The sequence below is a fragment of the Drosophila bipectinata genome, chromosome XL (assembly GCF_030179905.1).
Source record: "Drosophila bipectinata strain 14024-0381.07 chromosome XL, DbipHiC1v2, whole genome shotgun sequence".
Lineage (NCBI taxonomy): Eukaryota > Metazoa > Arthropoda > Insecta > Diptera > Drosophilidae > Drosophila > Drosophila bipectinata.
Genome location: NC_091734.1, coordinates 455701 through 470035, shown reverse-complemented (window position 1 = coordinate 470035; position 14335 = coordinate 455701). Strand labels below are relative to the sequence as shown.

General features: G+C 46.4%; 3 protein-coding genes across 3 annotated transcripts; 1 reads left to right on the top strand and 2 right to left on the bottom strand.

Moving 5' to 3' along the window:
* The first annotated feature begins 22 nt into the window (after positions 1-22).
* Positions 23-2281, top strand: pon (partner of numb). The gene is made up of 2 exons (XM_017235181.3): positions 23-602; positions 669-2281. Exons 1-2 carry the CDS (start codon positions 156-158, stop codon positions 2142-2144), a joined length of 1923 nt encoding a protein of 640 aa, XP_017090670.2. The 5' UTR covers positions 23-155; the 3' UTR covers positions 2145-2281.
* Positions 2282-7429: 5148 nt separating this feature from the next.
* Positions 7430-10088, bottom strand: LOC108121210 (uncharacterized). Its single transcript, XM_017235178.3, has 2 exons — positions 9974-10088; positions 7430-9265 (listed from the first exon to the last, which is right to left on the bottom strand). Exon 2 carries the CDS (start codon positions 9227-9229, stop codon positions 7481-7483), a length of 1749 nt encoding a protein of 582 aa, XP_017090667.2. The 5' UTR covers positions 9230-9265; positions 9974-10088; the 3' UTR covers positions 7430-7480.
* On the bottom strand, positions 9525-13966 carry LOC108121211 (protein Flattop homolog). The gene is made up of 4 exons (XM_017235179.3): positions 13819-13966; positions 10339-10475; positions 9974-10283; positions 9525-9892 (listed from the first exon to the last, which is right to left on the bottom strand). Exons 1-4 carry the CDS (start codon positions 13843-13845, stop codon positions 9578-9580), a joined length of 789 nt encoding a protein of 262 aa, XP_017090668.2. The 5' UTR covers positions 13846-13966; the 3' UTR covers positions 9525-9577.
* Between the last annotated feature and the right edge of the window lie 369 nt (positions 13967-14335).

Sequence of the window (14335 nt, the reverse complement as noted above, 5' to 3'; positions counted from 1 at the left end):
GTGTTGCATAACGGCCAAACTACCCTGTGGGAATTTCAAAAGACGCATCGCGTCCTTTTTCGTTGTTTATAATTGATCCTGCCTGTTTGTTGTTATCGCACTGAATTAAACCAAGTTTTAAACAGAATAAATTAAAAAAATAAAAGGATTAAGATATGCTGGAAACCAAGAGCATAGCTGCTTTGGCATTTACGGAAACGCCGCGCAAGCGCAAACGGGAAACGGGCCATCATCACACAGCTCCCCCACCACTTGCCCCGCCCCCGCTGACGGCGCAGCTGCAGGACCAACCCCCGGAACGACAGGATGCAGCTGTCGCTGCCACGGAGTCCTGCTTCACCAATGCCGCCTTCAGTTCGACGCCGAAAAAGTTGATTGGACGCCGCCGCCTCGCCAAGGAGAATGCCCAACCGAATCCCTTTCCCGGTCTGGAGGTTAAGTCCATCGCCGCTCTGGCAGAGAGGCAGCAACAGCAGCAGTTGCCCACGAACCCTTTCGAGGTACTGCGTCAGCCCTCCAAGAAGAAGAAGCGGGAACATGCCTGTTTTGAGAATCCTGGCCTGAATTTGGAACTCCCGGAAAAGCAATTTAATCCCTATGAGGTAGTTGGATAAGCATAGCTTATAAAGGACTCCCTAATCCTATTACTAATCTCTACTCCAATTCAGGTCATCCGTTCGACGGCCACGCCTTCGAAGGGCTTTGTGAATCCTGGCCTGAATCTGCGTGGCAGTGATGTCCCTGCCTCGCTCAATCCCTTCGAGATTCATCGACCCAGTGAGGCTTCGACGGCAGCCTGCAATCCCACAGGAGTGGCGAATCCCGCCCTGACCGAAGCTGAGACCGAGGAGCACCAGCTGCCCACCAGCTTGAAGATTGGGCTACCCTTTACCCCCACCCTGGGCTGTCGCATCGATTTCCATGGCATGTCCCTCTCCCAGCTGACTCCCAGCAAGCTGCTGGCCGAGAAGTTGGTCTTCTCGCCGGTTCCGGCTCCCAAGAGGTCGCTGGGCGCCATCAGCGAGGAGTCCACAATGGATATAGGCAAGGAACTGGATCGCTATCAGCTGGAGTTGGAGAACAGCATCAATGAGGCGAAGCTGCGCAAGAACGGCATCCTCACGGACGTGCAGGACAAGCCCAGGATCAGTTTGGAGGTGGAGCTGCCAAAGGACACGCAGTCCCAAGTGGTGGGAGCTGCTCCCAAAGTTTCGTTGGTGGTGGAGACCGATTCGCAGGAGGTGGTCATGCAGGAGGTGAGAAAGGGCGATGCTCCGGTGGAGCGACGCTTGATCTGCACCAGGAGGCGTACCCTGACGGAGATTAGCGAAGAGCAGCAGGCGGAGGAGATGGAAGAGAAGGAGCCGGAGCAAGAGGAGCCCAGTCAAGAGGAGTTGAAAAAGCAGGAAAGGGAAAAGCAGAAGCAGCAGGAACAGGAGGACCTGGAGAAGCAGAAACGTTTGCAGGAGCAGCTGAAGGAGAAGCTGAAGGAACGAGAAAGGGAAAAGGAGCTGCAGGCCAAGGAAAAGGAGGACGTGGTCTATGCCTCCGATGAGTCCGAGGAGGAGGATCTGGACGATCTGGATTTCAAGGCACCGGCACGCTTCGTGCGCGCCTATCGTCCCGCTGCCCAGCCCACCAAGGTGCCCAGCAAGGAGTCCCTCCAGTCGATCGGCTCCTCCAAGTCCACCAAATCCGCTGAGACCAAAGCCCATGGCGGTGGGGGCGTGAAGAACATGATCCGAAAGTCCATACGCCGCCTCATGCATCCCACACAGCATACGCAGTCATCGCCAGAGAAGGCACCATCTGAGGAGCAACCCAATCATGGACACCATCACAATATAATCAATACCATACGGCACAGCTTGCGCCGCAGGCCCCAGAAGATGACTCCCCTGGAGGACGAGGAGGAGGAGGAGGAGAAGCAGACCCCGGCTCTGCCGGACATCTCCATCATAGACACCAGTGAGCGGACCATGAAGCTGCGCTCCAGTGTGGCCCAGACCGAGTACATGACCATCGAGCAGCTGACCAACGAGAAGAAGCACACGCTCAGGAACAGCATTCGGCGCTCCACGCGGGACGTACTGCGTCACGTCCTGTTCCACAAGAGTCACGATGCCTATGCCACGGCCAAGTGAAGCGAATCCTTGAATCCTTTTTCATTCAAACATCCTTGAAGCACCCTTAGTTAAGTTTACAAAAAAGCACCCAAAGATTGTCTCACAAAAACAACAAAAATCAGCACAAAACCCGAAAGGACCTTTTACACTTTCAAGGGATATTTTTAGGACTTCATCTTTTAATCTTTATTCTTTTTTAAGGATGGAGTTCTGTTCCCTTAATATATTTTTAGGCATAATCTATTTTTTTTTTCAGGCAAGGATAGATCCTCGCCAGCCACCAGACTTCCGGTTTATTTTCCGGATATGGTCTTGATGTTTGCACGTTTTTTAATATTTATTTTTAATGTTTTGTCAATGTCTTGATATATATGCTTTTTTTGAAATATATTCAACATTTGTTTCTTAAATATGGAAAAGTGCTTTTCTACTTAAAAAAACAGGAATATTTAATCATGTTTGGACATGTTTAACCAGTAAACACAATCATGTTTAAACAGGTTTGGTTTCTTAGGGAAATCCTTGCAGGAAATGCGATTCTACGATTATTTTTATTATAATTTTTAAACTATTGGAACTTGGTCTGTTTTTATTCATTTTTTTCTTAAAAATTTCTAGCTTATTTTTAAAAAAAATTATGTTGCTAGATTAGTATTGGTTGTTTCTAATTTTTGATCTTAAATTCCATAAAGTTTTTACAAAGGAAGTCACATAGAGTGGTTTTACATTTCTTTTCTATTTAAAGATTTAAATATTATTATTATATTTTTGATGATTAACACTTTAATGTGTTAATTTATTTTCTAGATACAATTTTTAATTTTAAAACAAGAAGAACTTAATTTCCTACATTTTTTTGGGACTCTTTTCACAACAGCTTGTCCTGAAAATCTTACATCTCTTCTAACCTTTGACCTTAAACCTTTAATCTAACATAATTTGAGTATTTTTTATTTTTGGTTTTAAAACAACAAACTAACTGTTTTTTCTTAATTTTAATATCTTTATATTAATCTTTATGATATCTTTATTTAATGAGAATTGAGGAAGATATAGCCATCGCCGTGGGCCCTATAGGGGAAAACCCCATTTTCAGGGCATCCATCAGGAAAAATGGACAAAAAATCGTAAAAATATTTTGTCTCAGGATTTTGATGCAGAATGGTGCAGAATCGATAAAGAAATCGTTTAAGGTACTCCGCTTGAGAATCGAATGAGAATTGAGGAAGATATAGCCATCGCCGTGGGCCCTATAGGGGAAAACCCCATTTTCAGGGCATCCATCAGGAAAAATGGACAAAAAATTTAAAAAATATTTTGTCTCAGGATTTTGATGCAGAATGGTGGAGAATCGATATAGAAATCGTTTAAAACACTCCGCTTGAGAATCGGATGAGAATTGAGGAAGATATAGCCATCGCCGTGGGCCCTATAGGGGAAAACCCCATTTTCAGGGCATCCATCAGGAAGAATGGACAAAAAATCTAAAAAATATTTTGTCTCAGGATTTTGATGCAGAATGGTGCAGAATCGATATAGAAATCGTTTAAGATACTCCGCTTGAGAATCGGATGAGAATTAAGGAAGATATAGCCATCGCCGTGGGCCCTATAGGGGAAAACCCCATTTTCAGGGCATCCATCAGGAAAAATGGACAAAAAATCTAAAAAATATTTTGTCTCAGGATTTTGATGCAGAATGGGGCAGAATCGATATAGAAATCGTTTAAGATACTCCGCTTGAGAATCGTATGAGAATTGAGGAAGATATAGCCATCGCCGTGGGCCCTATAGGGGAAAACCCCATTTTCAGGGCATCCATCAGGAAAAATGGACAAAAAGTCGAAAAAATATTTTGTCTCAGGATTTTGATGCAGAATGGTGCAGAATCGATATAGAAATCGTTTAAGATACTCAGCTTGAGAATCGTATGAGAATTGAGGAAGATATAGCCATCGCCGTGGGCCCTATAGGGGAAAACGCCATTTTCAGGGCATCCATCAGGAAAAATGGACAAAAAATCGAAAAAATATTTTGTCTCAGGATTTTGATGCAGAATGGTGGAGAATCGATCCAGAAATCGTTTAAGATACTCCGCTTGAGAATCGGATGAGAATTGAGGAAGATATAGCCATCGCCGTGGGCCCTATAGGGGAAAACCCCATTTTCAGGGCATCCATCAGGAAAAATGGACAAAAAATCGAAAAAATATTTTGTCTCAGGATTTTGATGCAGAATGGTGCAGAATCGATATAGAAATCGTTTAAGATACTCCGCTTGAGAATCGGATGAGAATTGAGGAAGATATAGCCATCGCCGTGGGCCCTATAGGGGAAAACCCCATTTTCAGGGCATCCATCAGGAAAAATGGACAAAAAATCGAAAAAATATTTTGTCTCAGGATTTTGATGCAGAATGGTGCAGAATCGATATAGAAATCGTTTAAGATACTCCGCTTGAGAATCGGATGAGAATTAAGGAAGATATAGCCATCGCCGTGGGCCCTATAGGGGAAAACCCCATTTTCAGGGCATCCATCAGGAAAAATGGACAAAAAATCGAAAAAATATTTTGTCTCAGGATTTTGATGCAGAATGGTGCAGAATCGATATAGAAATCGTTTAAGATACTCCGCTTGAGAATCGGATGAGAATTGAGGAAGATATAGCCATCGCCGTGGGCCCTATAGGGGAAAACCCCATTTTCAGGGCATCCATCAGGAAAAATGGACAAAAAATCGAAAAAATATTTTGTCTCAGGATTTTGATGCAGAATGGTGCAGAATCGATCCAGAAATCGTTTAAGATACTCCGCTTGAGAATCGGATGAGAATTGAGGAAGATATAGCCATCGCCGTGGGCCCTATAGGGGAAAACCCCATTTTCAGGGCATCCATCAGGAAAAATGGACAAAAAATCGAAAAAATATTTTGTCTCAGGATTTTGATGCAGAATGGTGCAGAATCGATATAGAAATCGTTTAAGATACTCCGCTTGAGAATCGGATGAGAATTGAGGAAGATATAGCCATCGCCGTGGGCCCTATAGGGGAAAACCCCATTTTCAGGGCATCCATCAGGAAAAATGGACAAAAAATCGAAAAAATATTTTGTCTCAGGATTTTGATGCAGAATGGTGGAGAATCGATCCAGAAATCGTTTAAGATACTCCGCTTGAGAATCGGATGAGAATTGAGGAAGATATAGCCATCGCCGTGGGCCCTATAGGGGAAAACCCCATTTTCAGGGCATCCATCAGGAAAAATGGACAAAAAATCGAAAAAATATTTTGTCTCAGGATTTTGATGCAGAATGGTGCAGAATCGATCCAGAAATCGTTTAAGATACTCCGCTTGAGAATCGGATGAGAATTAAGGAAGATATAGCCATCGCCGTGGGCCCTATAGGGGAAAACCCCATTTTCAGGGCATCCATCAGGAAAAATGGACAAAAAATCGAAAAAATATTTTGTCTCAGGATTTTGATGCAGAATGGTGCAGAATCGATATAGAAATCGTTTAAGATACTCCGCTTGAGAATCGGATGAGAATTAAGGAAGATATAGCCATCGCCGTGGGCCGTATAGGGGAAAACCCCATTTTCAGGGCATCCATCAGGAAAAATGGACAAAAAATCGAAAAAATATTTTGTCTCAGGATTTTGATGCAGAATGTTGGAGAATCGATCCAGAAATCGTTTAAGATACTCCGCTTGAGAATCGGATGAGAATTGAGGAAGATATAGCCATCGCCGTGGGCCCTATAGGGGAAAACCCCATTTTCAGGGCATCCATCAGGAAAAATGGACAAAAAATCTAAAAAATATTTTATCTCAGGATTTTGATGCAGAATGGTGCAGAATCGATATAGAAATCGTTTAAAACACTCCGCTTGAGAATCGGATGAGAATTGAGGAAGATATAGCCATCGCCGTGGGCCCTATAGGGGAAAACCCCATTTTCAGGGCATCCATCAGGAAAAATGGACAAAAAATCGAAAAAATATTTTGTCTCAGGATTTTGATGCAGAATGTTGGAGAATCGATCCAGAAATCGTTTAAGATACTCCGCTTGAGAATCGGATGAGAATTGAGGAAGATATAGCCATCGCCGTGGGCCCTATAGGGGAAAACCCCATTTTCAGGGCATCCATCAGGAAAAATGGACAAAAAATCTAAAAAATATTTTGTCTCAGGATTTTGATGCAGAATGGTGCAGAATCGATATAGAAATCGTTTAAGATACTCCGCTTGAGAATCGGATGAGAATTGAGGAAGATATAGCCATCGCAGTGGCCCCTATAGGGGAAAACCCCATTTTCAGGGCATCCATCAGGAAAAATGGACAAAAAATCTAAAAAATATTTTGTCTCAGGATTTTGATGCAGAATGGTGGAGAATCGATCCAGAAATCGTTTAAAACACTCCGCTTAAGAATCGGATGAGAATTGAGGAAGATATAGCCATCGCCGTGGGTCCTATAGGGGAAAACCCCATTTTCAGGGCATCCATCAGGAAAAATGGACAAAAAATCTAAAAAATATTTTGTCTCAGGATTTTGATGCAGAATGGTGCAGAATCGATATAGAAATCGTTTAAGGTACTCCGCTTGAGAATCGGATGAGAATTGAGGAAGATATAGCCATCGCCGTGGGCCCTAAAGGGGAAAACCCCATTTTCAGGGCATCCATCAGGAAAAATGGACAAAAAATCGAAAAAATATTTTGTCTCAGGATTTTGATGCAGAATGGTGGAGAATCGATATAGAAATCGTTTAAGGTACTCCGCTTGAGAATCGGATGAGAATTGAAGAAGATATAGCCATCGCCATGGGCCCTATAGGGAAAAACCCCATTTTCAGGGCATCCATCAGGAAAAATGGACAAAAAATCGAAAAAATATTTTGTCTCAGGATTTTGATGCAGAATGGTGGAGAATCGATATAGAAATCGTTTTAGGTACTCCGCTTGAGAATCGGATGAGAATTGAGGAAGATATAGCCATCGCCGTGGGCCCTATAGGGGAAAACCCCATTTTCAGGGGAAAATAAGAAATTGGATGTTCCTATTTTGGACTCCGACCTACCAAATTGCATAAGGATCGGTCGACTATATCCTATATATACTTTTATAATGAAATTCTATCGGATCGGGGTACTATATGCGACATTTGCGATAAGAATCCAATCTCAACCGCAAGGGTATATCTCTTCGGCTCCGCCCGAAGTTAGCTTTCCTTTCTTGTTTAAATTAAATATCTTAATTTAAAAAAAGTAATTTTTTATTTTTACGATTTTTTTTAGTCCTTAAACCATGTCCTTAAGATTCCTGCAAGGATTTCCTTCAGGGAGAAACATACCTCTACTTATAGACCGTTTGGAGGAGCGGTCTCCGGCGCTGGTCGAGCGGCTTGTAGGCGTGCTGGTAGACGCTCGCCAGTCGCCAGTGCTCCGGATAGCCGCCCTGGCCGGCTCCGCCCGCCTGGCTACGGAATGGCGGCACCAGGGTGTCGATGTCGTAGTTCTTCTTGGAGTACGGCTGGCGGGGGCGGGGCACTACCAGCACCCGGGAGCCGCCGATGCCGCCGCCGCAGTCGGCATCCACGCCCACAAAGTCCCCGCTGGCATTGTGCTTGGGCACTCCGGCCCGGAAGGCTGCCTTGCTGGTTAGACAATGACCGTGTCCGTGCCCGTGGCCGTGTCCATGGCCGGGAAACGTCGGTCCTGGACAGCAACGTGACGGAGCCGGCGCCACCTTGTGGCAGAGACGACGTGCCGGTCGCCGGAGTAGGGTGTCCCTCTTGCAAGGAGGTCCTCCCGAGTTGCGGCAGTCCATGGCCGGACAATCCTGTCCAGATTCCGGTCCCAGGTATTTCTCCCGCAGTGCCTGGTAGGCTTTGTCGCCCAGCAGGGGCGAGGATTGGTATTGCTTGGCCAGTCTATCAGGCATCCCCCGCCCGGGGAGCTCCGTGAGATTCCCAAAGCTGACCCCGCCAGCCGCCCCGCCTGCTCCGGAACCCAGGCCTCCGGGTCGACGGCAGTGGGAGGCACTGGAGTCCCGGGAGACGCTGCGAGCTCGTTGCCTGGCCGGCGGGGAGTAGTCGCAGGCACAGGGATCCTCCCGGTCCAGACGAGCTCCCCCGAAGTCCGTTCGCTTCCGGAGTATGTCCTTGTCGAAGAAGTCCGCCTCGCCCAGGGTGCTGGTGAAGACGCCCGCCGAGCGGCCCAAGTCCATGGCGCCCTGATCCTCTCGAGGCGTTTTCACGCACGTGAAGACCGCCGGTCCGGCGGAGTCGTTGGAGCCGTCGATGTGCCGGGCCAGACGCGGCTCGTCGGCGGGATTGGCGGGCTTGAAGTCCCAGCAGATGGCCAGATCCATGGGACCCATTTTCTTGGCCGGCGCCGAGCCCACGCCCCGGAAGGGATCCCCCCCACCGATCGCCTTGGGCACAATGCCGCCGCCCGTCTTGGGCCGGAACACCTTCATCTTGGTGCAGTGCGTCGGGCCGGCGTTGTGGGTCTTCACGCCAACGCCGGTGGCGATCGGATCGATTTCCAGCGAGAGGCCGGCATGTCCGCCGGAGATCTGGGCCCGCCGGAAGGCCAGATCGGCCACACAGTCCGGCAGCGGCTGGTGGTCCAGGTTGTCCTGGTGCATCCTCTTGGCCAGCTCGAAGTTGGCGTAGGCCGGCACCACCGGCGACGGACACCGCTCGTTCGGCTTCTCGGTGATCGAGTGCAGCGGCATCTTCCTGATCAGGTCCGGATCCGAGTTCCCCGCGTCGTACTTCTCGAACTTGACGGTCGGCAGGGAGATGAGGTCCTTGCCGGGATCGAAGCTGACCACACTGCTGCGCTCCAAATGATCCGTGTATCGGTTCTGGGCCTCTGCCAGGGCCGGAAACTGTCGTCCGGCCGCAGATCCCAGCGGCTCCCGGTACTTGATCGGCTGCGTGTCCCGATGGTCCAAGGTGAGGCGACTCAGGGGCAGGCTGTCCGCCGGATCCGAGTGCTTCTGGTCGAGGAGGAGCTGGTGCGAGGGCAGACGGTACTGGGGCTCGATCAGGTCGCCGGGGGTGTAGCTCAGATCCGCAACTCCTGCTTGAGACATGGTTGGGTTTGGGTTTCCCTTTCGATTACGGGTTCACTTGTTACATGGATGGAGATGGAGATGGAAATGATGATGAAGATGAGATGGGATGTGGTTTAAATCGTTCTCGAGTGGATGAAGGACCTACTCCCTCTCTTAAGCGGACAGGCAAGCGGACAGAACAAGGATGGAGATGAAAATGAAGGTGCATAGGCCTAGGTGGTTATAGCTGGAAGGATCTTTGCATAGGAACCTCCTATAGGGGGCCTATAAGGGGCTAAAGTACCTCCTCCCTCTCTTAAGCGGACATAGGACCTCTCTTAAGCGGACAAGTGCCAAATATTTTTATTAAAATAATGTATTTGTTGTTCAGGTGTGCCGTGTTTTGGAGGATTTCTTGGTGGTCTTGGTCTTATCCTTGTCGCTTCTGGTGGATGACTTGGAGTCCTTGGACCTGCCCTTCTCCTTCTCTTTGGACTTGCCCGAGGCCGGAGCAACTACGGCGGGGATCTTGTCCTTGTCGGACTTGTGGGTGCGCTGGTCATAGGAGGCGACCGACTCATTGGCGTACAGGGTGGCCCGGGGCTTGGGGAAGGCGGTGATGGTCCGCTTCCGGCGGCGTCTCTGGTCGGTCGATACTTGGGCCACCTTGGCCTTGAGCGGCACGGGGACAGTGCGTTCGATCTACAGTGCAGGATGGAGAGATGGAGGATGTGCAGGATGTGCTGAGGAGAAGGGATATGCCAGGGAGGAGCTGATACTCACCTCGTCTTTGCACCTGGCCCGTTTACAGCGCTGACTCCGGTTGTAGAGCTGCGTCAGCTGGTGGAGGCCCTCGCACTTGGTCTGGCACTGCTGGCGCTCCCAGCGCGGGTCGCCCTTCTCGCCGAGCGTCCGGCGCTTGTCGCAGGCCAGTGCCCGCTGGTTCTCCCACTGGCAGCTGCACAGATCCCGCGGATAGTCCCGGAACTTGTACCGTCCGCTCAGGCAGGCATCGTAGTGCTCGCAGAACTTCCGGGTTATCTTCAGTGGCAGCTCGTACGTGCCCCGATAATGCCCAAAGGAGTTGCCCTCCCTGGAACAGGACACTGCCATTAAAAACTATATATAATTAAGGATGCGGTAGTTACCTCCTAACGCCGGGCAGTAGGTGGCCGTCCTGGCCGGCTAGGATCTTGACCTTGGCCCGTATAGTGCGGGGACGCGGTGGGGCGAAGCGCGGGTACTCCCAGTTGCTGAGGCGCCGACCCCGGAAACGGTCCTCGAACTGCAAGTAGACAGAAGGCCAGGAATCAAGCGGGAAGTGGAGACGGCAGTGGAGGACTTAAGCCCGGACTCGATAGACACCTGTTAGGAAAAAGTGCGCCTTCGGTCCTCGTTCCGGTTAATACCCTTATTTATGGTCCCCGGACAAACAACAATCCAATTGATAAAAAAAAGGACACCCTCTTGGAAGTGGAATCCGGAATCCACCCCGGAAACAGGGTGGCAGAGAGGGTGGCGGGGCAGCGGGGCAGGGCCAATTACACGGCGTAATCTCTGCGCCGGAACATGTGTAGAAAGGCATTTATCTAATGCCACTTAATTCCTTGTTTGTGTTGTTTGCCTTTCGAAAGTTAAAAAATAGCAGAAAGGACTCGGCACCGCCCCTGAGTCCTGGCCTCATTTATCAGAGGGATTTGGCCAGCAGGAAAAACAGGTACCTCCACCAGGCCACCGGCATGGAATCATCAGATCCCGGGGCTTATAAAAATCATTTTTCAAAACATTTAAATCGAATTATGATATTATACTGGGGACTAGGACTAGGAGGGATTAGGACTCTTCGACTTCCACTGGAGTGGATTGGAGTTTCAAAAACCAGAGTTCTCTGAAGAAAGTTTTGAAAAACTAGACTAGGGTTCGTTTTGGAAGGATTATATAGAAGGTTTTCCATAAAACTACTATTTTTAATAAGTAGTTCCCCTGGTTCTCTATTGATTTATTGTAAAATATATATCTTAAATCCAAGATCCTTAGTCCCAACATATAGTACCATCTTAAGAACCCACAACATTCCAGATAGAAGTAATCTTCCCACGATTTTCCACTTTCCCGGTTTTCAATTAGGAAATGCAAATGGGGAAATGGGAAAATGAACAGGACAGGACTCGGTGGTAACTCGATATCCTGGCTGCGAGTTGTCAACACTTGATTGAGGTCCTTGATCGATGGCTGGGCTAGGGGTGGGGGGTGGCCAGGCTGCAGTGGGTGGTACTGCGGATGGGAGGCGGGGTTGGGGGTTGTGGGCTGGGCTGGCACACGTTCACACCACGCGTGTCCTTGCCACAATGCCGCAATGGCTGCTGGGTCTGGGTTGCCACTGTAATTAAATTTACACGGCAATTACACAACAATCCTGTAGTGCGATGAGATAGAAATCCCTTCCCCCCCGCCTGACAGGACACAAGCTTTGTGCTAAAATACAAATTGATTTTAAACTCAATTAGCAACAAAAGTGCAAGCCGTTTAACAATTGCCGATTACAACACTTGGTCCATCTGGACTCGATTCGAGATGCTCCTTAACAAGGATTCCATGGATATCCAACTAGAATGGAATACAATGGCATATAGATACTCTCACCCGCTCGCTGCCTCCCCCTCTTGAGGACGGGTCACCCCTCCGGGGAAGCGATGATTTTTATGGCAACCCTCTGGGGTGCAATTTATCACATGGTGCCCTCACATCCGCACTGCCATCCGCACTAGCCACCGTATCCGTATCCACATCCACATCCGCATCCGCAGGATTAGATAGTCAAAAAGCTAGACCAGGACACGTGCAAGAGTAGGTAGTGCACCTAACAAAATATTTCTTCTTTTCTTAAGGTTTTTATTTTAAACTAAAAAAATATTTAATATTTTACGATATTTTGAAATATTAAAGACACATCTCTAGTCTTCATAACCTCTAATATTCCTATATTTTAGGGTTATTTTTCAAAAAGTAACACTCTTGATTTCACTTAAACTAAAAAAAAAAACTCTTGTTTTACCTAAACTTTGGACTACAAAAATAATTAATTTTTTACGATATTTTGAAACGTTAAAAACACATCTCTATTCTTCATAACCTCTAATATCCCTTTATTTTAGGGTTATTTTTTAAAGATTAACACTCTTGTTTTCACTTCAAAAAAATATTAATAGGTACTACTCACTATTTTAAACTTGTATAGTTAATTTTTAATTTAAATAAATGATTTTTAAGCACTAAAAAAATATTTAAACTTCTTAGATTACTTTACTTTGGATTATTTTTTAAAAAATTGTCCAAAACTATTACTTTTTTTTCACAGTGTATCAGAAATTAGATTGCTTTGAGGATGGCAGGGGTAGGGTATTTATGAAACAATGTAGCATCTCCTGCTGCACTTGTAGCCCAAGGACTTACTGATGCTCCTCGTCCTTTCCAGGTTTTTTTTCCTCCTGCCTTTTTTTTTTGGTGTCCTGGTAGTGTCTTGGATGTCCTGGTCGAGGCGACAACCACTTAAGCTAATTTCACGCTCTGTCGCCGAACTCTGTCCCTTGACCAGATATCCTTGTCCAGCGAATGCATTTCCAGTTCGATTTACCGTTATGTGATAATCAATTTTCTATCCCACCAGCTGTCCTGTCGTTGTCCTGGCCAATTGGACAATTGAAAAGGCATTCAGGATATTTTTTTTGATCCGAAAATCCTTTTCCCGCACCGTTTATGTTTCCGATTCCGATACTATTGGGTGTGTAACCATATAGATGGTATGGAGAAATAACTCCAAACTGGCGGAAATGGCTCCAAGCAGGGCGAGTTGCGTGGCAATCAAAGGGGGCCACTGGGGGCCTGGTCCAAAGTAACCGTTACCAAGTAAATAAACTTAACTGTCGCTATTTGCAAATGTGCAAGAAGAAAAACGGGGGCGGAGGTGGAGGTGGAGGCGGAGGAGCGGCCCTAGGATACGGTAACGGGATGCGTACATCACTGACAAAACAAAAAGCCCCACCAATAGCAAGGTCACCAAAAGTGTCACTAACGAATCTAAAATATGTATATTAATGTTTTAAAAACTAAGCTTAAATTTAAATATTTTTTAAAATTATTAAACTATTTAAATGTAAATTATTATTTTAATTACAAGCTCCACTTCGTTATTGAAACTTTAGTCGCCTGTCGGTGTTTTTGTTTTTGTTTTTGTTTTTCTGTTTATTCCCAGACTAACGGAATGCAAGTTGCTCCAACACTCTCCCACCCCATCCCAAGCGCCTGAGAGAAAAAGAGAACAAGGTAGTGTGGGTGGGTGGGTGCCAAGCGAGAGAGGGACAAACTGCGATTTGGTTGCCATTGCCACGTTGTTGTTATTATTGTTATTACGGCCAAGCTGGAAATCCTTCCTTTCCTTTAAATATATATAGGATATGTATATATATTCCGTGTGTTATCCGTACCAACGCGGGTTGCCACGCCCCCTGCTCCTACCGAAAATTAGGCCGTGGCTTTTGAATGTTTTTTTTTTTTTTTTATAAATAGAAAAGGAAAGAAATAGGTCTGAGAAACAGCCTCCAAAAAGGGGGTGTCCTTAAAACACTCACCTGCTGGGCACTAAAATGCAAGGACATAGTTTCAGATATATTTTTTAATTTCGAATTTTGATTATTGAGGCCTTTGAATAATTTTAAATATTAAAAAAAGAGAAACTGACAGGACAGAGCAGGTCACCCTGTTCGTTTGTGGGGAGCATCCTGGCAAGAGGCGTGGTTTAGCATTCGAGGGGGAGGGCGGTTAGCATCTGGTTTTTCCGAGAAAAGCTTTCGGACAAATGGAAAAGTCTGCACCAGCAGCTGAGCCCTGCCAACAGGAGAAAAGGACTCAGGATTCAGGAGTATGTATTATGTATATTTATTATTGGACTGGCTTACACACACACACACACACATACGAGGACACTCACACACATTCACACATACAGAGTACAGTTAGAGTATAAACAAATATCACGTCTTAGTGGCTACAAAAAAAATTGTTATTTTAAATACTAATTTTGTAAGTTTTCTTAATTATTTGTTTGGTTAATATTAGTTGAAAATACTTGTTGAAATATTCTGTAAT